At 39.4% G+C, this 27,697-nt stretch overlaps 1 protein-coding gene across 1 annotated transcript in view; it reads left to right on the top strand.

The window, feature by feature from the left end:
- Positions 1 to 27,697, top strand: part of TENM4 (teneurin transmembrane protein 4) — a 209,140-nt gene that overhangs the window by 65,571 nt on the left and 115,872 nt on the right. The window contains exons 5-8 of the mRNA XM_044285413.1: positions 450 to 685; positions 16,758 to 16,928; positions 26,078 to 26,292; positions 26,404 to 26,614. Coding sequence (XP_044141348.1) covers positions 450 to 685; positions 16,758 to 16,928; positions 26,078 to 26,292; positions 26,404 to 26,614 — 833 coding nt within the window. The remainder of the gene's footprint in view (positions 1 to 449; positions 686 to 16,757; positions 16,929 to 26,077; positions 26,293 to 26,403; positions 26,615 to 27,697) is intronic.

Genomic DNA, 27,697 nt, shown 5'->3' with positions numbered 1-27,697 from the left:
TCTTTGCAAGATGGTGAAAAGAGATGTACATATGTACAGATGCCATATATAAAGCCTACTGGTGGAGGAGGAATTTTTGTGTTCAAGCATAACATTGATCTCCTCACTGAAAAATAAGTGTGCAGGATCATTTGTTTAGTAGACATTATGCTGTTTGATTAAATGTTTGCAGTCGTGCATGCTATGTGGATAGCTGTTCCATTATGTTTTTAGGATTCGTAGTGGGGTCAAATATCCTGTCAGTTCTGCTTAATCTTCCTATTCCATTATATGAACCTCATTGGGTTGTACTGTATTATAAAACAGTACAACAGGAGGCTTTGTAAGGCAATTCTTTATAACCACATCATTTTAGGGGTAGATGTAGACCCCATTACTGTACCCACATACATATATTATGGCCTTTTATCTACAAGCTCAACTCTCTCTTGCTTTTTCTTTATCCCTAGGCATTTTCTGTTTAAGCCAGGAGGTACATCTCCCTTGTTTTGTACAACCTCACCAGGCTATCCTCTGACCTCCAGCACTGTGTATTCCCCACCACCCCGGCCTCTTCCTCGAAGCACTTTTTCCAGACCTGCCTTTAACCTGCAGAAGCCGTCCAAATACTGCAATTGGAAATGTGCCGCTTTAAGTGCTATCATTATTTCTGTCACACTGGTGATCCTCCTGGCCTATTTTGTTGGTAAGTGCTCTAACTGTATTGCACTTCTGCGGAAGAAACCATTACCAAATTATCAGATTTTGTAGATTATTGTATGTTGGATTAAAGGAATTTCACTTTGTTCACTCTTGTTGCTAATGTGTATAGTGGGTTTTTATGGCCGTTTTTTTGCTTTTTTTTTTTTTTTACGCTTTGTTGCATATTTTTCCCCCTTCTAAACAAAATAATGAACTGATTCTATCATCTATCACGATAGCTCCTCATTCTGGTCAAGTTTAACTACTATAATTACCACCCATAATTACTCATTTCTAAAAGAGCCATGAATTATTAAAATTCAAATTAATCTGTTCAGCTCTGCACAAACATATTTAACAAAGAGCCTGGCTGATCTAATCAACAAGAGGGAAAAAGATATTTAATTAGATTTTGATGAAAAATAGTGTTTAATTTATTGCATAATCAATTATTAATTAGCGCAATAAGAAGAACTGGCCGCGGTTACTAATTAACTCATCTAAAAATTATGAATAACCTTTCAGGGTGTAATTGTTTCTTGCGTCCTGTCACGATGAGGATAGAGACCGTACCCTAACTACACAGATGCCCATCTTGATAGAAGATTCCCTTATAGTTCGAGAAATTGCAACTTTCCCGTCTCTCTGACATTTACCATGGCCTTACCTGCTTATATTTTTCCAACTAAATGATTAGTTATGTTAACTTGGATTTTCTTTGAATAATTAAATTGAGATCTTAAATTCCCATTTTAACCATGTTCTAGCACAGGATCTTGGGGTCTCACCTACCAGAAGAACGAGGGCCCGGTGACCCCTTGTATACCAATTCCCAAGCCACTAAATTCACCATATGCTTTGGTGAAGAGGTTCCAACACTTGTGGTGTATCAAAGTCTGTGGAAGGAGCTCTCGACTAGGGTCGGAGTGGCTCACCGGAGTACCAGAGGATCCTCTGGTGGGCCCAGGCTCTGGTTCCATAATAGGCCTTAAAGATCCAGTTGAAAAAAAAACCATTTGGCTGGATTTAGAGCAAGCCACAAGCTTTATATAAGGAGTTGAGCGTTGAGAATAATTTTCTCTGGTAGGCCCAAGGAACCTCAGTCCGACACTGCTCTTGGATACTTGAGAGGACCTCTCAATTGAAATGTATGGAGAACGCAGTGAATGGGAGGTCGTTGGACTCTTGAGAGGTGCTCCTCTCATTTCAAGGACTCTCCTATCTGGCATTTGCAGCAAATCTTTTTGGATACACCATAAATGCTTCAAATGGGAATACCCCTTTTAAATACTGGAAAATCTTATTGTGATTGACGTGAAAGCTTCCACTCCAGATATCCCTCAACAGTTCTATGTAAAGTTACCGTAACATCTGAAAAATATTTTCTGGATGTGTCCATGGAGGAATCCATTTTGCACCCGTATTCCAATGCTTGTGTGTGTGAAACAGGAAGTTAAAGGGGGTATCCCATGATTAATGTAAAAAATTAAAATTAAACATCATATAGTACATGACCTGTCTTTTTAACAAAGGTAGAACCAGCCCTGTACCTCACATGGATCCAGAGAGCTCCCCGTTTTATATAAATCTAGAAGCTCATGGTGTGTGTCCTTTCTGCTACACGCCACGGGGGCATGTTCTTTCTGTTGAAGCTCTCTCCCTATCACAGCTCAGGAGGCAGTTAAAGGATGGAACTGAGCATGTGCGGCCACCTCATGGAGGTGGACAGAGAAATGAGAAAAAGAACAAACAGCAGGTGGCGCCATACATATTCATTCTATTGAGTAACTCAGTGGCTATACTAACCTTTTATTTACATGCCACTACAAAAGTATTCAGATCCAGGTGCTGGTTTGAAAACGACACAGTATTTTTTTTGTGGGACAACCCCTTTAAGTAAAAAGGCGAGGGGCTTATGGTGCTTTGTCAACCACACATGCCTGTGTAGATGTCCGAGACCAGCACCAGATAGACCCTCATTGTGGAGATAGTCTCTATGGCAGTATTTCTATGAAGGAGGTTAAGCGTCTGAGAGCGTATCTCGAGCACTTAATTCTGCTGATCCGTGGGGCTTCTGAAGGAGTTGACCACTTATCTATGACCCATGTTACGTCCATGAATATTCCCAGCGTATTTTGCAATCTTTTTCTCTATCGAATCTCACACTTTTCAAGACCTTTGCTTGTTGTCATTTATTCCGAACCTTCATTTATTATTTCAAGTGGGGGAAAAAAAAAATCTATCCCAGTCACAACGAGACTGCTCTGGTAACAGTACTGTGTTTACTGAAAGTAAATAATGAAGATTATTTTTAATTGACAGATAGCAGAGATCTTAAAAAACTGTGAAAAAAAACTGCTGCACAAAGTATATCTTTTTTTTTATTTTACAAAAGAATAACCATTATTTGCTAATACTGGAATACCCCTCGAGAACCCATCTAGGTTAGTAACCCTTTAGGGCACATGCACACGTTCAGGATACATGTGCGGAGAATCCGCACTGAAATCCGCAGATGTTCGCAGGCAAATCTGTGCGGTCAATCCACATCAATTGGTGCGGATTTTACTAAGTGAATGAAGAAAATCCGGTCAGGAAAAATAAAATAAATTGACATGTTGCGGATTTAAAAATCGCATCGTGTGCATTAAGAATTTAAAATTCTCATAGAATACAATGTACATGACCTACGGTGCGGATGTTCCGCACGCAAATCCGCATGCAATCCTGATCGTGTGCATTTAGCCTTAAAGATGTTGTCTGGCGGGGGTAGAAGAGCCATAAAAGGTTCCCATAAACCTACATATCCCCCACTGTTCCAACTGGGTCCCGGCTGGTCTCTGCTTCCTGGTCCCGTCACACAGGAAGTGTCAGGAGACACATGCACTGTAAGTGTCCATTCACACGTCCGCAGTGTTTTGCGGATCTGCAAAACACTGGGCCGGCACCCCAATGGAAATGCAGCTGCGGACAAGAATAGGACATGTTTTATTTTTTTACGGAGCCGCGGACCGGAAATGCGTATGCGGACAGCACACTGTGTGCTGTCCACATCTTTTCCGGCCCCGCTGAAAATAAATGGGTCTGGATCCGCTCCGCAACGTTGCAGAACGGATCCGGACCCATTCATGCGGACGTGTGAAAGGACCCTAAGGCAGCGAGCCACCTTAGCCAGTGATTGGCTGAGTAGGCATCTACAGGCATTTCCTGTTTGTTGATCCCGGAGCAGGAAGTGGAAACAGGGGGGCAGTAAGCATTAGAAAGGCAGCAGTGGCTTCTTTTTTTTTTTTTTTTACTCATTCTGTCCCTTTATATAAAAACTTTTCCCCCAAATTTTTTTTACATCCTGCAAGGCAATTCAGTTTTTACAGAATTTACAATGAACGGAAAACTATAGCACATTAATGTCAGAAATCACGGACCTCCGCGCCCTGTGGTTACACGCGGCACGTCTGTTACTTGTAAGCCTTATAGAACATCTTAAAGGTCATGTTATTTTTGAAGTACACTGGTTAACTCTTTAATCCACCCTAGTGTTAGCAGAGCCCCGAGAATCTTGTACCTTGGGTCGGTGTGACGCGAGCCGCTTACAGGCCCGCCATGAGAAATGTCGGCGTGATGTATGACAGGCTTAAGAGCCCTTGTTGAGAGCTAAGTGTAGCCTGAGGGAAGTCTTAAGTTTCATAGTTGATTGTTCGGGAAAACTATGGATCGCCTGAATCGCTGTCACAGTCATTCGCACAAAAACCTTTATAAACCTCCCCCTCAACCGTATCCTAAGAATTTACATGACTTCGTCCTTAATCCTTTTTTATTGGCGCAGTAAATCACGGAACTTCTCACATCTGAAGGATTGTAGGGCTTAGCTCGCATCCCAAAGTACCATACAGACCCCCCGAAGCACAAGGCGTTTCAGGGCCTGTGATCTGCAACGCTCAGCGTCCCGGCTCAGGTAACACATCGCCACATGGTTGGGAGTTATTTATCACCTGACAACTGCGAACAATGAAATACAATCTAGTGTGAGGAGTCTTTTTTTTATATCTTGAGTCAGGTTCATATTGAACCTTGTATGTGTAATACCCAGACTTGCTAGAAGGGGATATTATATCCAACCTGTGAGGTAATATTTGCTTTTCGGTTGCGCAACCATCACAAAAACTCATGGAGGCCATTTTGTTTGCCGCCATTGTCATAGTGCTTCAAGGGATAGAAGCAAATATTTCAGTTTAGGCTCCAAACAAAATGGCTGTCCTTGGTCATTGAAATGGTCCCTTGAAGATTAACACACCTATGGAATCATTATATTTCTCAAAAATGTTTTTACATTTTTTCAACGTTGTCTTACTTTTTTTGGAATCCTGTGTTCACACTTGTGTTGCAGTTTCTGTCTATGACAGAAACCATAAAACTCTTCCAGATCCATCATCTGATGGTCCGTATTGACTTATAGTGGCTCCCACTGGGATGTGCCATGGTGTCTGTTGTTTTGACAGAAAAAAATTCCCATCAAATCTGAAATGGAGCCTCTGACAGAGGTGTGAACAAGGCCTTAAAATGATTCTCTGGTTGAAGGTGAAAATAATTCACGAGCTGGATGCTTACGTGGTGCCGTCCTTTTCATTGTTTCAGCTACAGATCTGCCAATTCCCAGATTCTCTTCTGTCATCCAAGATGGCCGCACCACTTCTCAGACTACCTGCTACACACTGTGTATTTGGTAGTCCAAGACACTTCCTGCTTCCCGCTGATTGGCTGAACAGTGCTGTCCAATCCAAGAGCAGGGCTAGACGAGCAGGAAGTGTCTTTGACTTCTATCAAGGAAGTCTGAATAGAGATGCGGTCTTCTTGAATGACAGAAGAGGAGCCCAGGAATTGGAGGATGTGCTGCTGAAAAGATGAAAAGGAGGTCACCAGGTAAGTGTTCTGCTTGTTACCCCTTTGATGTTAACAGTATGGACCAGTATGGGAAAGTATGGATGACCTTTAAAGGGGTTTTCTTGGTGTTTTAATATTGATGACCTATCCTCAGGACCAGTGGGGGTCCGACTCGAGAAGGCAAGATTCCAGTGAGCACTGTGGCCTCCTCACATTTAAAGGGGTTTTCTGGGTGTTTAATATTGATGACCTATCCTCAGGATCAGTGGGGATCTAGTGAGCACTGTGGCCTCCTCGATGCTTACCAAGCATAGTGTCCATGCTTGGTATTGCAGCTCGGTTCCATTTACTTGAATAGGACTGAGCTGCACCTAGGCCACGTAACTGATGAAAGTAACATCACTGGCCTCGGAAGAGGCTGCGGTGCTCACCGGATTGCTGCGGCCTTTTCAAGCAGTTGATCAGCAAGGTGCTGGGAGTCAGACCCGCTGCCCCTCCCGATCAAGATCAAATACTAATTACCTATCCTAAGGATATGTCATCGATAAGCACCTGGGAATACCCTTAAAAGGCAAAAGGTAGTCTCTTCCGGCTCAGAGCTGTGCAGGGAAGAGGCTGCATGGGTGGAGGTAAAATTACTTGGCGCTCGTCCATAGGCTGGAGTTCTGTTTTCTAGTTTACAGACCCCTGGCACCAGCTTACCATTTGGGTCACTGTAATGACAAGTGGTTACCTGCTCGGGAGACATTGGGAGAAGGTAGTTCTGTAGGAGACAAATTTTTGTTTTCCTAGAAGGTCCCCTTTCTCCTTTTCTTAGTAGAGCAGTTTCACTTCTCTATTTGGTAGTGTTTTTGTTAATGATACCAGTACCCAGGTGGTCTGGGTTTAAGGTAGAAGTCAATGTCCCAGCCCAGCATGCTTTATGTGGTGAACCTTTTCTTCTTCGAAGATGGAGTGCAGGATTGGGTGTGTTGGAAAGGATGGGCAACAGGAGGCACCATTATTTTTTAAATTGCCATTGCATTTATGCTGTAGTGGACCAAGCAGTTGAATTGGTTACAGATTTAACCCATTTGTGTGTAGATCAGGTTCATCTGCCTTCGACTTAATTAGCTGAATCACCGAGATTCCCAGCGAAGCAGATGGAAAGCGGTGGCGGACGCACAGTACTCCAGCGTCTTCCGTCTGATCACTGGTTCTAAGTTCTCTCATTTGAAAGCACAAATCATTACTCATCGGCCAGTGCTGCCGGTGGAAGCTTTGGCCTGTTATCACTCACATGGTTCCCACGCTAGCACTGTCTGACCTCGTTTACCCAATTAGTAAGAATTCCCAAATGGGAACTGCCCGGTGGTACAAATATATAGACACACAAATTAAAAATTAATTACTTGAATCTTTGGGACCAGGCGATAATTGACTTTGCTGAGTAAAAAACATACTGATGCTCCTAAATAGGGAACATTTTGTGTTTTCAGCTCCTATTGGATATGATATCGTTTGTGTGTAGTGCCTGATGATATCAGAGATGTTCCTCAAGGATATCTGTGGACAGACCCTACTGTGGCTGGGTTATCATTTCTCCCAACTAAGCCGTAACTGGGGTTTCCTTTACCCATGGCAAAGATTGTTTGCAGCCTTAGTTCTGTATCTAAATTTTCTGGTCATGGGCAAATGACTTCTTAATATCTTCCTTGCACCCAGCACCGTGCACATGTCGAAAACCACTTCAGAAGCTTAAATTAAAACTTCTGGACCCCAATTCAAAATCTGTACCAGGGCCCCCACCTACCATGTGCTATTCAGAATACTGGCACCTTCTTGTGTTGCAGAGGGGTCTATGGGCAACCCAAGGCACCAGGGCTCTTGTGTGTCCCAAATTTATAGGGACTGTTCCTAATTTTCATAGACAGCTCTGGCAAATTCTGGCTATGCCGAGAAGAAAATAGGTGGGGATTATGTAAGCCCCAGCCAGCATTCCTGGGAGGGTTTGGGGCCTTCCCAAGAGAGGCTTGCACACCCAATGTTGGTAAATATGCATCTACAACCTTGTGCACTTACAAAATAACCCCTGAGGTGGCTACATGGGACCACAAAATGTGCCCTCCCAGAAATTAATGCTTTAAACAAGGTCTAAAGGGCCGAGGAGAACCCCAAATGACTGAGGGGCAAGGATCAAGCCAATTACTGGGGACAGACAATAGTACGAACACTCCTCAGTCGGCATCTAAAATAGTTTTTTGCGGCATATATTGCCTTGTGTAAACATCATGCAAATTGAATGGGGATGAATGATCGTAATAACTAATAAAATTCATTTTGTATCGGGCAGTGTAAAAAGCCCTCTAAACAAGCGACGATCGACTTGTATTTCGTTGATAGGCGCTCGCTGCTGGGCCATATATAACAGGAATGTTGGTGTAACACCCTCATTAACACTTACCTATGGGGGAGTCATGCCCTACCCCTTCAGACCCTATACTAAGCATAACGCAGTGTAATTGACTGACTATCGCCTGCAATGCCAAGGAGCCTCCATCTCCCAATTTATTTATTTTTTTAAATGCGCTCGTTTGCCCTTCCTCCTCTAAATGGACAATCGATAGCAGATGTTGCTCTCCGCAGCCTCTTTCAATCAGTTCCTTAATTTCACACTCCGTAATTGATTCGTCTGGTTATTTATTAACCCCCAACTCTTAGGCTTGCAAAAACCAAAAGGTAACATCAGGCCGCTTATGCTGACTCGCCTCCATTCCGATAGGTGGGGAGGGGGGGGGGGGGGGGGAATTTGTTCCCGGCTCATGGTTTATTGTCTGTTTCTTCTCCGGTCCATCTATCAAGATAATCTCCTTCTCTTCACCAAACCCCCTGTACTCTATTACCGGGTCCCAGGAGGCGTCCATTTTCTTGACCTTGTAAATCACTGCCTTTGCAGATCTTTTGTCATCGTTAGCCTCCGTAAACTCTTGTTTTTGATTTTGCTGCCTTATTTTTTTTCTTTCATCTACGACCTATGGCGTGTAAAGGCATAGCACATCCAAAGGCCCAGAGGTCTGAAGGGTGAGCTAAATTTATATATTTTTTTTTTTGTGGAGACGAGGGCAAGCAAGGAAGGTGCAATACACCCCTCACATCCAAGTTGCAGGTGCAATTTGCGGAAAGGTACAGACTTCTATTGCATATAATCTATAGGACTTCCCAACCCTCCCCCAGCTTAGGACATCCTCGCAATCACAATGTTTGCAGACCATCACCATCACATAAATTCATTGCACTAGAATCATCACGACATCTACTACAAGATGTAGTAGCCGCCATCCTGATTCTTGTGCAATAAATTTTTTGAGATGGTCTGACAGCATTTGGATGTCCAAAGCGGAGGCATAGCTGGAGGAGGGCATGTGTACAAGGTGTAGGTGCCAACCAGCCACTCCACCTTGGCCAGGGTATTTAGGTTCAGTGCTAGGGTTAAAACTGAATCTCTGCCCAAAGTAATGAATAAAAAAATAAAAAATAAAAAATGGTGGTCCAAATAGTTTACCATGCATATTTAAAGAGCAGCTGCCTGCAAGATTAACCCTTAGTAGACAAGCCATACTGTCTAGTAGGGTTCCTCCTGCTGATTAAAATGATACCTTTCTTGTGAAAATTTAGATCCGAATTTCAGGATAAATTTGATTTGCCACAAAGCAGAGTTTCCTTGTGCTTTGGGGGAGTGAATCGATTTAACCTGAAATAATGCAAAAAAAAACAAAACAAATTTTTTTTTATCTTAGTTATCGCCTACATTTGCTTGAGATGGGACAGCTGCTGCCATCTTGATTGAAGATATCGGGTGAAATCCCGCTGGCTGGTGTGACCACGTCATCTCGGGCCGCGAGAGATTTTGCTCCAGATCTTCAAGCAAGATGGCTGCGGCCGTCCTGTCGCGAGCAAATGGAGGCAGTAAGCATGATATAATTTTTTTTCTGTTAATTTTACACAGTTTTTACTCTCAGATGCCGCAATCATGTATGAACGCGGCATCTGAGGGGTACAATGATGGGTAACAGTGCATTCCCTGTCATTGCACCCGCCTATAAAAAGTAATTTGTCACAAAGAGAATTTGTTTTATAAAATTAAGCAAATCAGCCAAATCACATTTTTCTAAACTTTGCTGATCTCTAGTCTTCATAAATGGAAGAAGTTATCCCCCTGCTACATCTGCCCCCCCTATAGCGGCACCCCGGACTCTGTTAGTCACTGGCAGCTTCTCATTTCATCTCCGATCCTAAAGCCTGTGGTTACTGAGCTGTGATTAAAAAAAGTTAAACATTCAGATGACTTGACAAAGTAAGTCATTGCCTGGCTGAGTGATAGTGGGAACCCCACATAGACTGTCAGTGATCCAAGGCCTGCTCCATCTGTCTCTGTCATTCATGCTGCTTGCTGTAATGACCTTTTTGACTGTATTATCACCCTCTCAGAAACAGGAGACGGATCAGCAGATTCATCTTCTTAGGGAGACCTGTCAGCTCCTTGTGTACATGCCTGTACTCTATTATGCAGAACCAAAGTGTGCAACACCCCTCAGGAGGCAAGAATTCCTAGATAACCCATTGTTTTATAAAGCAATCCCAGGAAGTAATTAGTCTGGCATTATGTACTATTGCATGACATTTTTTGAATAGTTTTATAATCTTTTATTCAACTATAATACTGTCCTCTGTATGCAAGAATATAACTACTATAATACTGCCTCCTATGTACAAGAATATAACTACTATAATACTGCTCCTATATACAAGAATATAACTGCTATAATACTGCCTCCTATGTACAAGAATATAACTACTATAATACTGCTCCTATGTACAGGAATATAACTGCTATAATACTGCTCCTATGTACAAGAATATAACTACTATAATACTGCTCCTATGTACAAGAATATAACTACTATAATACTGCTCCTATGTACAAGAATATAACTACTATAATACTGCCTCCTATGTACAAGAATATAACTACTATAATACTGCCTCCTATGTATAAGAATATAACTACTGTAATACTACCTCCTATGTACAAGAATATAGCTACTATAATACTGCTCCTATGTACAAGAATATAACTACTATAATACTGCTTCTATGTACAAGAATATAACTTCTATAACACTGCTCCTATGTACAAGAATATAACTACTATAATACTGCCTCCTATGTACAAGAATATAACTACTATAATACTGCCCCTATGTACAAGAATATAACTACTATAATACTGCCCCTATGTACAAGAATATAACTACTATAATACTGCCTCCTATGTACAAGAATATAACTACTATAATACTGCTCCTATGTACAAGAATATAACTACTATAATACTGCTCCTATGTACAATAATATAACTACTATAATACTGCTCCTATGTACAATAATATAACTACTATAATACTGCTCCTATGTATAAGAATAGAACTACTATAATACTTCCTCCTATGTACAAGACTATAACTACTATAATACTGCTCCTATGTATAAGAATAGAACTACTATAATACTGCCTTCTATGTACAAGAATATAACTACTAAAATACTGCCCAAAGTAAACACAAATATAACTACTATTATACAATATCTGGATAATTCTCTGAGATTCTAAAAGTGGTTCTGAGGATAACGGTTTTATTAAACACATGCTGAGAGTCTCAACACTGAAACAATAAGACCCTGTTCAAATTCTTTTTCTCCAGTGTAGAAATCATAAACCTTCATAATAAGGTGAATAAACCTGCATTTCAACAAGATTTTGTTTCCTATTTTAAATGTTCTTATGATTTTTGTATGAGCCAAAAAACAAATGAGATGTCTGCCTGCCAGGGAGCGCAGTGTCTGGGCCTCGATGGCGCTGCATCTCACACCTGCATCATTTGAAATTTTCCGTTCTGGTGAATCACTCAATACATATAATTTCCCATCCTTTGAGGAAACGGTGTTCATTGATATCCATATTGTAATTAACTGCCCTTGCAGTGTGGCATTCACGCTGTCTGTCTTTGCCGATGCTTGATCCTTGACGTTCAATTACATTTACCCCGATGTTTGTTCTAGGGAGCGTGTGTAGCTCATTTGCGAAACTGATGGTTAGTCATAGGGCATATCATTCAGTCTGATGTATTTATCTGCTTAATGCAAAGTGGTTGCTATTCAGCAGCCTAACGGTAAATGAGATTGCATTACAAATTACTGTCTGGTAAGGATCAAAGGTATTTATAAATTATGCCCTGCCATAGTTTTGATTGCATTTGTATATTTCAAGATTCAGATATAGGCTCAAGACAAGTCTACTGGTTCTCATCTGAATACAGGCGAGACACAACTGATTTCCAGTGTACTGAAATAAACCCATTGATATAATACAGCCTGATCTCCACAAGAATATAACTACTATAATACTGCCCCTATGTACAAGAATATAACTACTATAATACTGCTCCTATGTACAAGAATATAACTACTATAATACAGCTCCTATGTACAAGAATATAACTACTATAATACTGCTTCCTATGTACAGGAATATAACTACTATAATACTGCTCATATGTACAAGAATATAACTACTATAATACTGCTTCCTATGTACAGGAATATAACTACCATAATACTGCCTCCTATGTACAAGAATATAACTGCTATAATACTGCCTCCTATGTACAAGAATATAACTACTATAATACTGCTCCTATGTACAAGAATATAACTACTATAATAGTGCTCCTATGTACAAGAATATAACTACTATAATACTGCCTCCTATGTACAAGAATATAACTACTATAATACTGCTCCTATGTACAAGAATATAACTACTATAATACTGCTCCTATGTACAAGAATATAACTGCTATAATACTGCTCCTATGTACAAGAATATAACTACTATAATACTGCTCCTATGTACAAGAATATAACTACTATAATACTGCCTCCTATGTACAAGAATATAACTACTATAATACTGCCCCCTGTGTACAAGAATATAACTACTATAATACTGCCTCCTATGTACAAGAATATAACTACTATAATACTGCTCCTATGTACAAGAATATATCTACTATAATACTACCTCCTATGTACAAGAATATAACTGCTATAATACTGCTCCTATGTACAAGAATATAACTACTATAATACTGCTCCTATGTACAAGAATATAACTACTATAATGCTGCCTCCTATGTACAATAATATAACTACTATAATACTGCTCCTATGTACAAGAATATAACTACTATAATACTGCCTCCTATGTACAAGAATATAACTACTATAATACTGCCTCCTATGTACAAGAATATAACTACTATAATACTGCTCCTATATAAAAGAATATAACTACTATAATACTGCTCCTATATAAAAGAATATAACTACTATAATACTGCTCCTATGTACAAGACGTGAGAATTCTAGCCAGAAAGTAGAATAAAAGTGAAATCTTTATTGGATCGTCTTGTAAAATCCCAGGTACACAACACACAGGAATATAATTGATGTGTTACAGATGCTAAACGCATCCTTAGTCATAATGGCATAAGAGTATAACTACTACTATATAATACTGCCCCCTATGCATAAGAAATAGTAAACCTGTAATCACAAATTTTGAAACTGGATTGTTGATTTCTGTATTTCATCAAGGAAGAATAGACTCCTTTTAAAATACCTGACCCTTTATTTTGTATTTACATTGTTGTGGCAGATTCCTTCTTCTCCGTAGTAAGTATAACTCCTATCATTCTGTCCTGTCGGGGTCTGTTCTCCCTCCTCCATCATTTTTAGCGGTTGTCAGATAAGAATGCATTCCTTCTACCTGATTCACAAAGGTCAGCGGCTGGAATGCCGTCGGTGTAATCAATATGGATCCATAGTAAAATATTAATAGAGATCGCGTCTTCATAGCTGCTGTCTGATATCATGAAATCCTGTATATTTCCTGGGGAGCTCGTCGCCTGGTAGCGCACAGGTCAGATAAGGCTGTATACATTGGGCAGGAACGCTCACCTTTCGAACTGACGAGGGGTGAACAAACTCTTAACATTTTTCTTTTTCTATGGGAAATTGTTCATTTTGAGATTAGTACTAAAAATGCAAGACCTGAAAATTAAAAAGAAAATGGAAAAAAAAATATTTGTAAAAAAAATGCTTTGCCACTAGTGGCTTGTGTCCAGGGCCACATTACATCTCGTACAGAGGCGTGATGCAGAAGTCTGCAACTTTCTATGCTATTCCATACGGACACACACAGTTGTTTTTACTCTTTGAAGCCTTGTCATACAGCGCCATAGGGCGGTGCATGGACAACAGCTTTCTAGCGGGGATCTATAGGGACGCCATTCAGGCCCTATGCACACATATCTGTTATGAGATTAAAGTCAAGGGCGGGAAAAGATCACATTCAGTTTAACTTTTTGACCAAATTCTTAGTTCTGTTTTTGTGGAAAAAAATACAATATTTTTTTTTTTTCTGTAATGTAATTTCTCCCCCAAAACATTACATTTTTATTTCTTTGTTTGTCCGTAGAATTGTAAGGCTTTTATGTTTTTAAAGACATCAGAAATCTCCTATATTACAGTTTTTAGTTCTCTGGTTTCAGTTATTTAATAATGAAATGAAATAAGCTTGTAATGCAAATAAGTCATTAGAAATGACATAAAATAACCTAAATGCAGTACGATGCTAAAAAAAATAGCTATAATGATGCACTAAAATTAAAGAATAGAGGAAAATATATTTAAACTTCAGACAATTTTATATAATTTTTGCTGTGATTTAAAAAAAAATTCTGTCTTGTTATATTAAAATATTGTGCTATTTATTATAAAAAATGCAAAAATAGAAGCAAAAAAGGGCACATGTGAACCAAACCTTAGGACAGCTGCTCCTCCCCATCATACACGTACAGTCATGCATGTTTTCTGATTGAGGAAAGTGTAATAAGTCGCTGCTAGAGACTTCTGACAACAGCATATTTCCAAAAAGATTGGGCATGTTGAAATCCAACAGCCTTATCCTTCTTTTCCCCAACATCTGTCATCAGGAGGCTCCCATAGACATTAGATGGTTGGTGGTCCTGACAATATTGACCGGTTTGGCCAATGTTAACCTTATGCGTATGACCACCTAAAGACAGGATGGTAAGATCCCACCTTATACACAGGCTCGGCAACTGCTCCCTGGTCTTCCGGGGGGGGGGCGGGGGGGTTGGCGTAGGGTACTCCGTCACTTCCTAGGGGATGTATTAGTCTGTGACATTTCTCTGTCACTTGACTCCCATGTTTTGGAGCTGCCAGAAAGCACATACACAAGATAATATAGGAAGGAATTGTGTGCCTCCAATATGGCTGCCCCCGGGCAAGGTTTTTAAACGTAAAAAAAAAAAAAGCTGCAACATTTTTAAAACACTTTAATAAGCTGAAACACATTATTTGTCATCTCTTCGCTGAAATCTAATTAACGAAAGCAAAATGAAATGCGCAACACTTTCCCTTTAAGTGTTATCTTTCGGCTTCCCCTCGGAATTAAAATGCTTTTGCTTGTTCGGAATTACTTCCCAATCGTTCGTCTTCAGATTCATTTACAGTGATATCATGTCGCGGTAGAATTAATTGAAAATAAATCATGCCATCTGACCGGGTAAAGTCATAGGTCTGTCACATCGTTTCAGATTGCGATAATTAATTTCAATAATTAGATTTGTGAATAAATCCAGGTGTGAGACAGTTTAACAGATGATCCTCGGTGTGGGCTTAGCGGGTAATGTATTTATGGCTCAGGATGAATCTTCTCCACAATTGGAACCAGAAGGCCCATTGAGGTGTTCTCCTCAGCATCAAAAATATCTTGCAAATTTGGGTTCATAAAAGCAAAAACAACGGTTTTCTTCATAGTTATTGTATCTTTTATCATCTACATAAGTAATTTATGTGTTTAATGTAACTTTTTTAAATTTTTTTCAATTTGGTCAAAATTTTGTTTTTTTTAAAAGTTAGAAACAAAAGAAATCTTTCATCTGCAAAAAAGGGATTGTCTGGTAGCAAAATTTTTTAAAAAATGTCAAGAAATGTTCACCTTACTAGTCCTGTTTTGATGCTTTCCAAATCCTCCACCTTCTGGTCCCTTTCAACACCAAAAATTTCCAAGTGGCCGTATGGTTTAAAAAATGGTAATTTTTACCTTACCGATTCCCCCATCTCGCCCATTCCGATGCCTCCCAGTTTCTCTGCTGGTCTCTTCTTCCTGGTGACCACTAAGCCAATCACTGGTGGCAGCAGAGACCTGCCTCAATCAACGAGTGGCTGGATGCTCACATTTCCATGTCAAGAGAAATTAGGAAGTAGAAACCAGTCAGGTAACCCACAAGCATCAGAATTGTTAGAAATCGGTAAGTTGACTATTACTTTTTTTTTTTTAACCCAATTTAGCACTGTTTAAAATATTTTTTTCCCAGCTGGAAAATTCCTTTTAAAGGGGTTATCCAGGAATTGATAAAGAGGACCTATCCTCAGGACAGGTCGTCATCATCACATCGGCAGGGGTCAGAGTCCCCACCGATCAGCTTCTTAAGGGAGCCGTTGCGCTCATCGGAGCTCTGCTATGCGAGGCAGGTTCCCTGCAGCTTACCCAGCACAGCGCCGAACATTGTATAGTGGCTGTGCAGCTCAGCCCCATTGATTTGAATGGGACTGAGCTGCAACTCAACCTCTTCTAACAGCTGATCGGCTGGTGTCCTGGGAGGATAGATCACCAATATAAATTACAAGATAGCCCCTTTGAATGTATAAAACTATATATTTTTTTTATTTTGTCAATTTTAAAGTAAAATAAAAACTCAAAAATATGAAAGTAAAATAAAATTTGCAAAGGCAAATAGGGAATTGTTGACATGCTTGGACATCCTTAGTGTTTAGCTTTTGTTATTTTATGTGTTTTTTTATATAATTATTTGTACTTTATTTGTAATTATTTTTCTATTCTTTTTGTTTAGAATTTGTTTCAAAAATTTGTGAACAATGTAAAATGTTAATTTAATGGAAGGAATGGGTTTATTGCCATTTGAGATTTATGAAAAACCTGTACTATAAGGGTACCTGCAATGCGATCGAAAAATAAAAAACATGACTCTTCTCATTGCTCACTGCAGCCATGCACCTTCTTGGCCTAAACTGGCACCTACAGCCGACGGAAGGGCAGATATATGAGATTACGGAAGACAAAGCCAGCAGTTGGCCTAGGCCAACAGACGTCACCTTGTATCCCTCAGGAGGGACAAGGTTAGAATTACCAGAAAGGAAAGGCAAAGCGCCCAGTGAAGGTACGGTGTGCTCTCAATGTTGTGAGGTCTTTTTTTTTTTTTTTCTTCTGTACGTCCCGGTTCACCTGACTCTTGGCATCATCGACCATTTTACATCATTTTCCATTGTCCAATGGCAAAATTCTATTTTAATTTTCACAAAATTCACAAATTTTAGCCTCGCAATAACCCATTGGCCGGTCTTTTTATTTTTATTGTTTGTTTCTTTGTTCAGATTTTGTCTTTTTAAGTTATTTGTGTATTATTTCCAGGCAATTGTCAGATTTTCTTGTATGTACTGGCTGGTCGGTAGGTAGGTCTATCTTAACAGAACTCTTATTTGTGGCCAGTCTACCTTTTTCTGTTCTCAACGGTCCACTTCAATTCTTGTCTTTCAACATGATTTACCCAAGTAATTCACATCCAGAAAGTTTCAGAAGGGAAGGCCTCCACTTCAACGATGGAGAATTACCCCACCATGGGGCAGCATGAATTTTTAGGTCTAGAACCTCCAAATCATCTCATACTAAACAGGTAGCTACAGGGTTAGGTTTAGAGCTTCTTCAGGAGAACTGAAAATATCAAAGTACCGATTGGACTTGGTGGACATCCATTCTTCACATTTTTACAAAGGGGCAAAGGTGGGGTCCCCTCTGAATACACCTCTCCCAATAAAGCCCCCTTATCTGTATTTCAGTTTATCGGATAGGCTTGGCCTAAAACATCATTCAAAAAGGACTTCTTTCCAAAAAGTTTTTGACCCTTTTCAAACAGAACATGTATCATGGCCTCCGATGTAGGATGGAGGGGTCGATGATGTAATGGAAACTCTACTGGAATGTCTCTATAGATATGCAATGTAGAGACAGATCTTGGGATTTTTGAGACGGGGTAGCTCATAGTTCAGAGCGAATGCCCCAACCAGACCTTATATCAAACATGTGACGGGATCCTCCATCTCTATAATAGTCATCATTGTACTTATCTTACACTGAGCCACAGACACAGAACAATTAACGAATGTCTGGATTTTTTCACTTTGGAGGAAGGGGAACAAAAAGGGTTCACATATTTTCAGCATGATCTGTCCCTTTAATGTGGTGAGATTCCAGCTATTTTTACCAAGATTTCTGACAAATATTGTAAAATAATATCTTTAGATATATACATTTAATTTGTTTTTAATTTTTATATTTTGTATCTGTATGCTTTTTACTGCCACCTCTTAGCCTGAAGTGCGTGTCCTAGATAGTTGCTTGTAATTTAGACCCTCATAACGTAAAAATTGCTTAATTTGGTAGGAAATGCTGATCCCGTCCTAAGTTCATTACAGGCAGCCATAATGTAGACATTGTACAGAGCTGTCAGGTTCGTGCCTTTTGCGGTTTAGTGTTTAGTGATTTTTTTTTAATTTTTTTTTTCCCTTGCCATAGGGAAAATTTTACTGTGTTTTCTTTAACTCTTTTTTTAGTGGCTAATTTTAGGACACGGTTAACAAGTGCTTCTGGTGGTGCAGCAATTATGTCATTTTATACAATTACCACATGATTTGGAGCACGGTTAGGAGAGTCATGGTCATAGATCAGAGGTTTTTGCAGACAGGAGATCCTTCCTGCATTATATAATATGAATTATAATAAGTAAAAAAAAAGTGCATATAGATAGAGAACAAAAAATTCTTAGAAAAAAATGTAAATTCAATTTTTTTATAAAATTATATAATTTAGTTTAAAATTGTTTTTGTTATTATTATTATTGTACTCAACTGCATGGAAGGATATAATTTACAGTGGTGTCTTGTGTTTATTGACCAGCCCAGTGGCTGACTGGGAACTCAAAGTGGTCCCATGTAGAAGGCATGGCCAAGCCAAGTAGGCGGGGTGTGTCAACCATTAGGCGTGGTCATAATTAGGCTTGAGCGAATCGAGCCTCAGATCACTTAAAAAACATTTTAAATATGGATTCTTATTTTTAAATGTTTTTAAATACGCAGATGGGAATATCAAAGTCATTCACCAAAGTCTCTCGCAACTCCGGCCGAGATGAAGTGTTGCTACACGGAGCCCATACATTTTAATGCTGTACGGAAAAAGCATTACAAACTAAGCTTTTTAATGAATCGACTTTGGTTCTATGATCCGAAGCTCGATTCACTAGAGTCTGGTCATAATGCTGGCTGGTGGGGCAAAGCCAAAAAGTGAGCATTATCACTAGGCAGGTCTCATGTACAAGCACAAATTTTTGGGGGTCATTTATTAAGACTGGCATTTTAGACGCTGGTCTTAATAAACTCCTGATCGGAAGTTATGAAGAGGCGCCGGCCTGTCCATAACTTCGGCAAATCCAGCGCCAGTTCTAAATGTAAGATGGCTTTGTAGCTGTCTTACATTTAGACCATTTTCGACGCCTAAAACAGGCATAGAAAATGATGAATAAGACAGGCCTGTCCCCTTCCCAGCCAAAGCCACGCCCACTTTTATAGACCTGGCGCGAGCCGCAATCTGCGCCAGAAATACGCCTAATATAGGCGTATTTCTGGATAATAAATGACCCCCTTTGTGTTGTAAATTTTACTAAATTCACTGTGCAGCATAAGTGACAAGATAACTTTGCTCTTTGGGTCAGTACAATTACAGGCTCAACAATGCCAAATATTTACAGGTTTTTTTTGTTGTTTTTACTGCTTTTACACAGTAAAACAATTTTTTTTTTTTTTAAAGAGGAAAATGTTTTTGCATCACCGCATCCCAAGACCCATAACTTTTTTATCTTTTTCTTTCTACTGAACTGTGTAAGGACTCTGTTTTTGCCAGACAACTTGTAGTTTTCCTTTTTCTTTAGGTGGCAGATAGGGATGAGCGCTCAGTACAGTATTAGAATGTATTGGCTCCGGTGAGCCGAAGTTATTACTAAGCGAAGTCAATAACTTCAGAAATTGATTTATACTGTAAAAAAACATTTCCAGAATTTGATAGGTCATGAATATAAACAGCAGGAAAAACCCCTTTAATTATTACTTTCATCAATTATTAGTCCCACAAGGGGATTTTGACATGCAATCCTTGTATATAGTTAACATGGTACATATTTTGGGCGGCTGGCACATCTAGGACTGTCTGTGCTGAATGGGGCGAATCCTCACATCAGATTTTTGTCCACTGTGTGAACATACCCAGGGGTGTCAGAATTTCTGTATAAAGTGCAAGCAATCTACAGTCTAGTTTTTTTCCCCCCTACTTTTAAAGACCCATATCTGTTAGCCAGACTGGAGAGTGGCCGTAAAGAGCGTCTTTCTCTTTGGAGGACCCAACATGTCCATGCATTACATAGACAGTCTATTGATTTCAATGAGAGAGGTGTAATGCATCATTTCTCCTGCGGTGGTGCTATAGGGAAATTGAGCACACATAGATTACAGCTAATCACTGGGATTTTCATCAGTAGGACACCAGCTTCGAGACCCTCCTAAAGAGGGGACAAGTCCTTTCATAAGGTGTTTCCCTATAAATAAAGCGACTGCCTGAAATCTGGATAGAAAAAGTTTTTCAAAAAGTCCAGTGTACCTAAGTATGAGGTTGGGTAAAGGTTGCAGCGCTCTTTATATTTAGCAGCTGGTTTAATAATAAAATGTGTAGCGTAATATCTGACACATAATACTCAGGTAGACTTAACCTGCCTGCGCAGTGGCCTTTTATAATCCAAACCAGACGCCAAATTTCCTGGTCTCATAAATAAAAGTAATTTGAATGTCAAAATGAATAGGTCTCCTGCTGTAATATATAGTTTTTATTAATCTGCAACCCCTCCCTAAAAAAACATATAAAGCATCAAAGTATAGATACCTGTGTGCCTTGTATAATGCAGAGCTTGTCTAAAGTAGCAGAGCATGAGCAAAGAGAGAAATCTGGTATAATACTGCTATCATTTTGCCCAAATAACACCGCCATACTATTCAACTATCCAGTGCAAGTGAGCCATATAAAGAATACATGACATTGTTATTCAGTGTCCAAATAAATTCGCCATCCTGTGCGTACATAGTTCCACTACGCGGTGCCAAAAGTGTTCCATTGAGAAGGGGCAGATTTGGCATTTCTGGGTCTGGTGGCCCCGCTTTACCTCTATGCTCCGGACTCCTCACACATCTAAGCTCTGCCCCATTGCACTGCTAGGCTTTTAGATAGTGCAGGGTTAAAATTCGCTCCTGCCATTGAGTATTCGCATAGTTGATCCACGTAGTAATACAATACATTGTTGTTCAGTGCCCAAGTAATACTGCCATATGGTGCATACATTTTTGGACCAACTATTTCAATACACTGGACGTATAATATTGCCATACAGTGCTCATATAGTAGTTCTGTACAATGTTTAAAAACACTTTTGCCATGACATTTGCCAGAAGCTCACAGTAGGAGTTAGAGTTAGCTGGTTGAGACCCCAAAGGGTTAAATGTCCAAGTCGGCTCTGCTGCATCAGTGCGTCTGACTACATTGTATTACGACAGTTCTACCTTTTCTTGTATGTATTTGAGCAGAGTTTCCCTCTGGATCTATGTCTGCAGGACTTGATGATATCAGGCCGGATTAGTACTAGCGGTTGCTAAGTCAGATGTCTTTGGATGCTCGGGTTTTAGCTCCTGGCTGTTTTTCTGCAACACAAAACTGAAATGTGACGTTTGTATTTATTTAGAAATGTGAGCGGCACTGGCATAGAAATTACATGTTTGCATTAGTGTCACCAGCTCTGAGGAAATAACTTTGTCAGCAGACGAGTAGATGGGAACTGACATACCCAGCGTGCCACCGCAACCTATGTGCATGCCTGAAGTCCTTCCTGCATGAGAGTAGTCGTTTTCATTTTTATCTTATTGATGGGCTCTGGTGAGACAGAGGTTATATACTCTCATCGTGTAAAGTCTCAGAGACTGGAGACAATCGGAGGTTCAATGAAGTCCTGCACATGTAATTATGGAGGCTTTAAGGGCAACTTCAGACACTATTGATATTAACAACAATCGTTTCAGTATACATTCTGACATAAATACAGTTACAGTACACCAATAAAACTATTATAATACTGCTCCTGTGTACAAGAAAATACTGTAATACTGCTCCTATGTACAAGAATATAACTACTATAATACTGCTCCTATGTACAAGAATATAACTACTATAATACTGCTCCTATGTACAAGAATATAACTACTATAATACTGCTCCTATGTACAAGAATATAACTACTATAATACTGCCTCCTATGTACAAGAATATAACTACTATAATACTGCCTCCTATGTACAAGAATATAACTACTATAATACTGCTCCTATGTACAAGAATATAACTACTATAATACTGCCCCTATGTACAAGAATATAACTACTATAATACTGCTCCTATGTACAAGAATATAACTACTATAATACTGCTCCTATGTACAAGAATATAACTACTATAATACTGCTCCTATATACAAGAATATAACTACTATAATACTGCCTCCTATGTACAAGAATATAACTGCTATAATGCTGCCTCCTATGTACAAGAATATAACTACTATAATACTGCCTCCTATGTACAGGAATATAACAACTATAATACTGCCTCCTATGTACAGGAATATAACTACTATAATACTGCCTCCTATGTACAAGAATATAACTACTATAATACTGCCTCCTATGTACAAGAATATAACTACTATAATACTGCTCCTATGTACAAGAATATAACTACTATAATACTGCTCCTATGTACAAGAATATAACTACTATAATACTGCCTCCTATGTACTAGAATATAACTACTATAATAATGCTCCTATGTACAAGAATATAACTACTATAATACCGCCTCCTATGTACAAGAATATAACTACTATAATACTGCCTCCTATGTACAAGAATATAACTATTATAATAATGCTCCTATGTACAAGAATATAACTACTATAATACTGCTCCTATGTATAGAATATAACTACTATAATACTGCCCCTATGTACAAGAATATAACTACTATAATACTGCTCCTATGTACAAGAATATAACTACTATAATACTGCTCCTATGTACAAGAATATAACTACTATAATACTGCCTCCTATGTAGAAGAATATAACTACTATAATACTGCTCCTATGTACAAGAATATAACTACTATAATACTGCTCCTATGTACAAGAATATAACTACTATAATACTGCCTCCTATGTACAAGAATATAACTACTATAATACTGCTCCTATGTACAAGAAAATAACTACTATAATACTGCTCCTATGTACAAGAATATAACTACTATAATACTGCTCCTATGTACAAGAATATAACTACTATAATACTGTCTCCTATGTACAGGAATATAACTACTATAATACTGCTCCTGTGTACAAGAATATAACTACTATAATACTGCTCCTGTGTACAAGAATATAACTGCTATAATACTGCCTCCTATGTACAAGAATATAACTACTATAATACTGCCCCTATGTACAAGAATATAACTACTATAATACTGCTCCTATGTACAAGAATATAACTACTATAATACTGCTCCTATGTACAAGAACATAGATCTGAATAGGTTGTAACATTTGTGTATATTATGTTAATTCTTTCAGTAATTTAATGTTATCCTTTTTTAAGGATTTAGAAGTGAAAAAGGGGCAATTATGAATAAAGCTATAATCCTCCGTACACTGTAGCCAGACGACTCTCATATTGCAGTCATATCTTGCATTCCTCTACCGTGCCCCCCGCCGCCTTATTAACAGCGGGCAGATCAACAGAAAACAACGCTCAGACCCCGTTTGATTTTCCATCAGACAAAAAGATATTTAGATCTTTGGTTTAAAAATAACAAGCGATAAATAGTGACAGTGTTCAGTTCCCTTCTGTATTGCCCCCCCCCCCTCCGCACCCGCAGACTAAGGAAGAAAAAAAGGCCAATTCAATGAGATTAAAGAACAACGAGAAGAAAACGACTCCAAAGAACAACAGAGGAGGGATATTCTCTTTCTTCGAACACGTGGGAGCCAAATTAAATTAGATTGAAAAATAAGATTAAAATAAGGGTTATTATAGAAATGTTGATTAGAAAGCCACATTAAGGCCCAGCTATTGTGTCATTATCTAAATGGAAATCTCTGCTATGGCTCCTTTCAATCAGAAATCACCCAGAGTCCCTTTATTTACAAAAAGATCTTTCTAGAACAGTGGGAGGAATGAAGACTTGTGTTTGTGCCGATGAAAATCATAAATAAAATAACCTAGAGTAGGGTTCAGCAACCTTCAGCACTCCAGCTGCTGTGACACTACAACTCCAAGCAGGCACACTTGCTCAACTGTACTTGTAACATCTAAAGAAGTGAAAGAAGGATTATGGGAGTTGTAGCTGAAATGTTGGAGGTTGCTTATCCCTGGCCGAGAGGGTTGGTTAGTAATATTTTCCCCGCTTCCAAATGTGATGGTGATCTCTTGAGGACCACCGTGATTGACAGATGCCTGCGATTGGAGGAAACGCCGCTCCTGGCCCTTTATTTCTCAGGAAACATGATCGATCCTGATGCCAAAGTATGTGTAAGCTATTAAATTCAATAGGATAGCAATAAAGAAGAAGAAAAAAAGAACAAAAAATGTAAAGTATTAGAAAATGATGTCACAAAAATACACCACTGGTCTATCAAAAAACATTAAAATAGATATAAAGTTAAAATAGCTAGAATACAGTGTGGGTCCTTTAAAGGGGTATTCCAGAATTGGGTCTCTTTTAAAGTAAGCTTCCGTGTGTTTGACCTAAGGAAAAAAATCATATTTAACTGCTTTCCGGAATGGCGGTGTTGTGACCTGGCTCCAGTTGATCTTTTGGCTTGATTACTTCCAGTCAGGGTACGGATTGGGCCATGCGTACTGCTGCAGCCAGTGACTGGCACCTGACACAGCAGTGATGTGCCACTTGGTGGACACGTCACTGCTGAGTAAAGAATTGGTGCCGTGACACACGTGACCTCGGCTGGAAGTAAACATGCCGATGATCGGAAGATCTCCAAACGTAGCCAGGGTGTAGAAGCGGAGCAGGTGTGTATGATATTTTCCTTAAGTGATACATGCTAGGTGGCATACTCAAAGGCGACCCAGTTCTAGAATAACCTTTTAAAAGAGTGGTCTATCACAAAAGCCCTTGTCCATATGCCCTATTAGGCATTAAGGCATCATAGAGTGCAGTGGAATGAGGGAAGATCATCCCTTATTCTGGCAGATCCACCATGGCCATGGCTTGCATGGAAAGCCATTGATTCAAGGTTTAATTTAGCCAGGCACACAGTGATCAGTGGATAATCTGTTTCAATTTCTTCTTTTAAAATATATTGTCTTCATAAGATCATTCTAGACCCAGAAGCTTCTATGGCATCTCATGAGTCAAAGGTCGGTACTCTTTTTGAACCTTGTATTTCACCTACTGCCAAAACCTGCCAGCAGTTGACTAACGTAATAAATTATTTCCTAAATTGTACCGACTGGACACATTATGGAAAATTGACTGTTCAGTAGAAGTCGTCTACTGAGAGTGTAAGCAGTTTGGTAAATGATTTTGGAGACTAGGCGGCCATATGTATATAGTGCTCTTTTTGAAGCCTATGTGTAGCATTACTTTGCAGAGAGTTGAGAGTTGTTGCTTCTGTTTCATCCAATATTTGAGATGACTATCGAGTCGGAAGAGCTTGCCTCAAGAAGATCTGACCACTGTATGGATCAGTAGCACGTAGTGCGCCACTTACTGTGTGGCTGCAATGTGGAATTCCAAAGTGTGTTTTTATAGGCCAGTGGTTGCCTGTCCCTTCCTTAAAACAACGGTGGCAACGCCAACAATATACGACATACAGCATAGCTCATATATCTTCAACACTTTAGAGGAACATTCATCTTTGGTGCTTTGTAACCTCATGGGTTTCACCTTGACCTCTGTCACATTTTCTGTCATAGCCTGTGGGTCAGGGTCTTTGTTTTCCTCCAATCTGTCACATCTACTTGTACTTCCATCCGACCTCTCTTGACTCCCATTACATAAACATCAGTGGTCATATCTATCATCATTCACCTGACATTTGATTTATTGTGTTTATTTTTGTAGGTTGAGTTATGTTTTTATTTTTTCATGCAGGAAAACCCAGCAACTTCTTTCCTGATGACAGTTTTATTGACTCCGGAGAACTGGATGTAGGTCGGAGAGCAACACAGAAGATCCCTCCTGGCATATTTTGGAGATCCCAGGTTTTCATAGACCACCCAGTTCACCTCAAGTTCAATGTGTCTTTGGGAAAGGCAGCACTGGTCGGTATTTATGGAAGAAGAGGACTCCCACCATCACACACACAGGTGACATGGGAATGGGGAGTGGTTGTTGGTCTTGGTGGATCATTAGATAAGAACTTAACAAGTGGGACTTGCTTAAATAGCTGCTCATTATTTTTTATTTTCTGCCTTCAGTTTGATTTTGTAGAACTTTTGGATGGACGACGTCTGTTATCACAAGAGGCCAGAAACTTGGAAGGTCCCCAGAGGCTACACAGGGGAGTAGTTCCTCTAACAAGTCATGAGACTGGATTCATCCAGTATTTGGACTCTGGCATCTGGCACCTGGCATTTTATAATGATGGCAAAGAGTCAGAAGTGGTTTCTTTCCTCACAACTACTATTGGTAAGTACTTGTTTTTGCAAATTTCTGCAGGATTTTTTATTTATTTTTATCCAAAATTAGACGTTTGGTTAAGATATTTCAATCCAGAAGTCAACCAGAGTTTTAGTGGCCAAAAATAAGAACATTTATAGGCATTTAACAGGAAATAACCCAAAAATGTAGGCAAACGGGACAACATTTTTGGACAGTTGTTTTGCCACCTCCGCTAAGTTTTTGATGGATTTGTTCTAGTTGATCACATTTTCATGCAGTTAAGGGTGGGACTTGATAAAGTCTCAAGCCATATGTGAAAAATTTGGTATGGTAGCCAACCTCCTCTCCGCTCAAAGGCAAATGTCAAAGAGAAGGCATATTCGACATGCTGTATTTCAAACATGCTTTGTTCCTACCGGATAACATTTTTCTGATCTCTTCTTTGAAATGCACGCTTGGCTGAGCTCAGATGCATGTGTATGGGGGGAAAGGGGAAGAATAATCATTGAGCATTATGCTCCCATGTATGGTTGCCTTACTGGATTTTAGATTTGACTTCAACATTGGTGAAAAGGTTATGTTCTGGTTGATACCATGGGCCCTACTGTTGATTTGGTGAGATGGGCTTTATGGTTCTGACATGTTTACCATGGTGATTGTGTTGTCTACTTTAAGTCATATTGTGATGTTTCTTCTTAAAAGGGATTGTCCAGGATTATAGACAACATGGCATCTTTCTTGGTAAAGTCGCCACACCTATTCACAAGTGATGTGTGGTACTAAAGCTCGGAGCGAATGTGTAATACCAGATATAACCCATGGACAGCTATTTTTTGAAGAAAGCAGCCATGTTTTTCTGATCTGTTCCTGAAACCTTTCTGATGTTTTCTTAATGATGAATTTGTGCTCCGGAAGTCGAGACTCATTATGTGGTGGAAGGGAGAATCTTCAAGTGTGATGGAGGCTATAAGCATCTGATGAGGAGAAGGATGGATGCTCTCGTGTCTCTCAGTCGGAGGTCAATGGTTTTCTTTGTATATTTAGTTTCAGAAGAGTGCACAGCAATGATATAGGATGGTAGAGGTGCCCTGAGAGCATGGGAATGAGCAC

Source organism: Bufo gargarizans, chromosome 3, assembly GCF_014858855.1.
Source record: "Bufo gargarizans isolate SCDJY-AF-19 chromosome 3, ASM1485885v1, whole genome shotgun sequence".
Lineage (NCBI taxonomy): Eukaryota > Metazoa > Chordata > Amphibia > Anura > Bufonidae > Bufo > Bufo gargarizans.
Note: the sequence above shows the minus strand (reverse complement) of the source record. Positions and strands in the feature narration are given on the sequence as shown.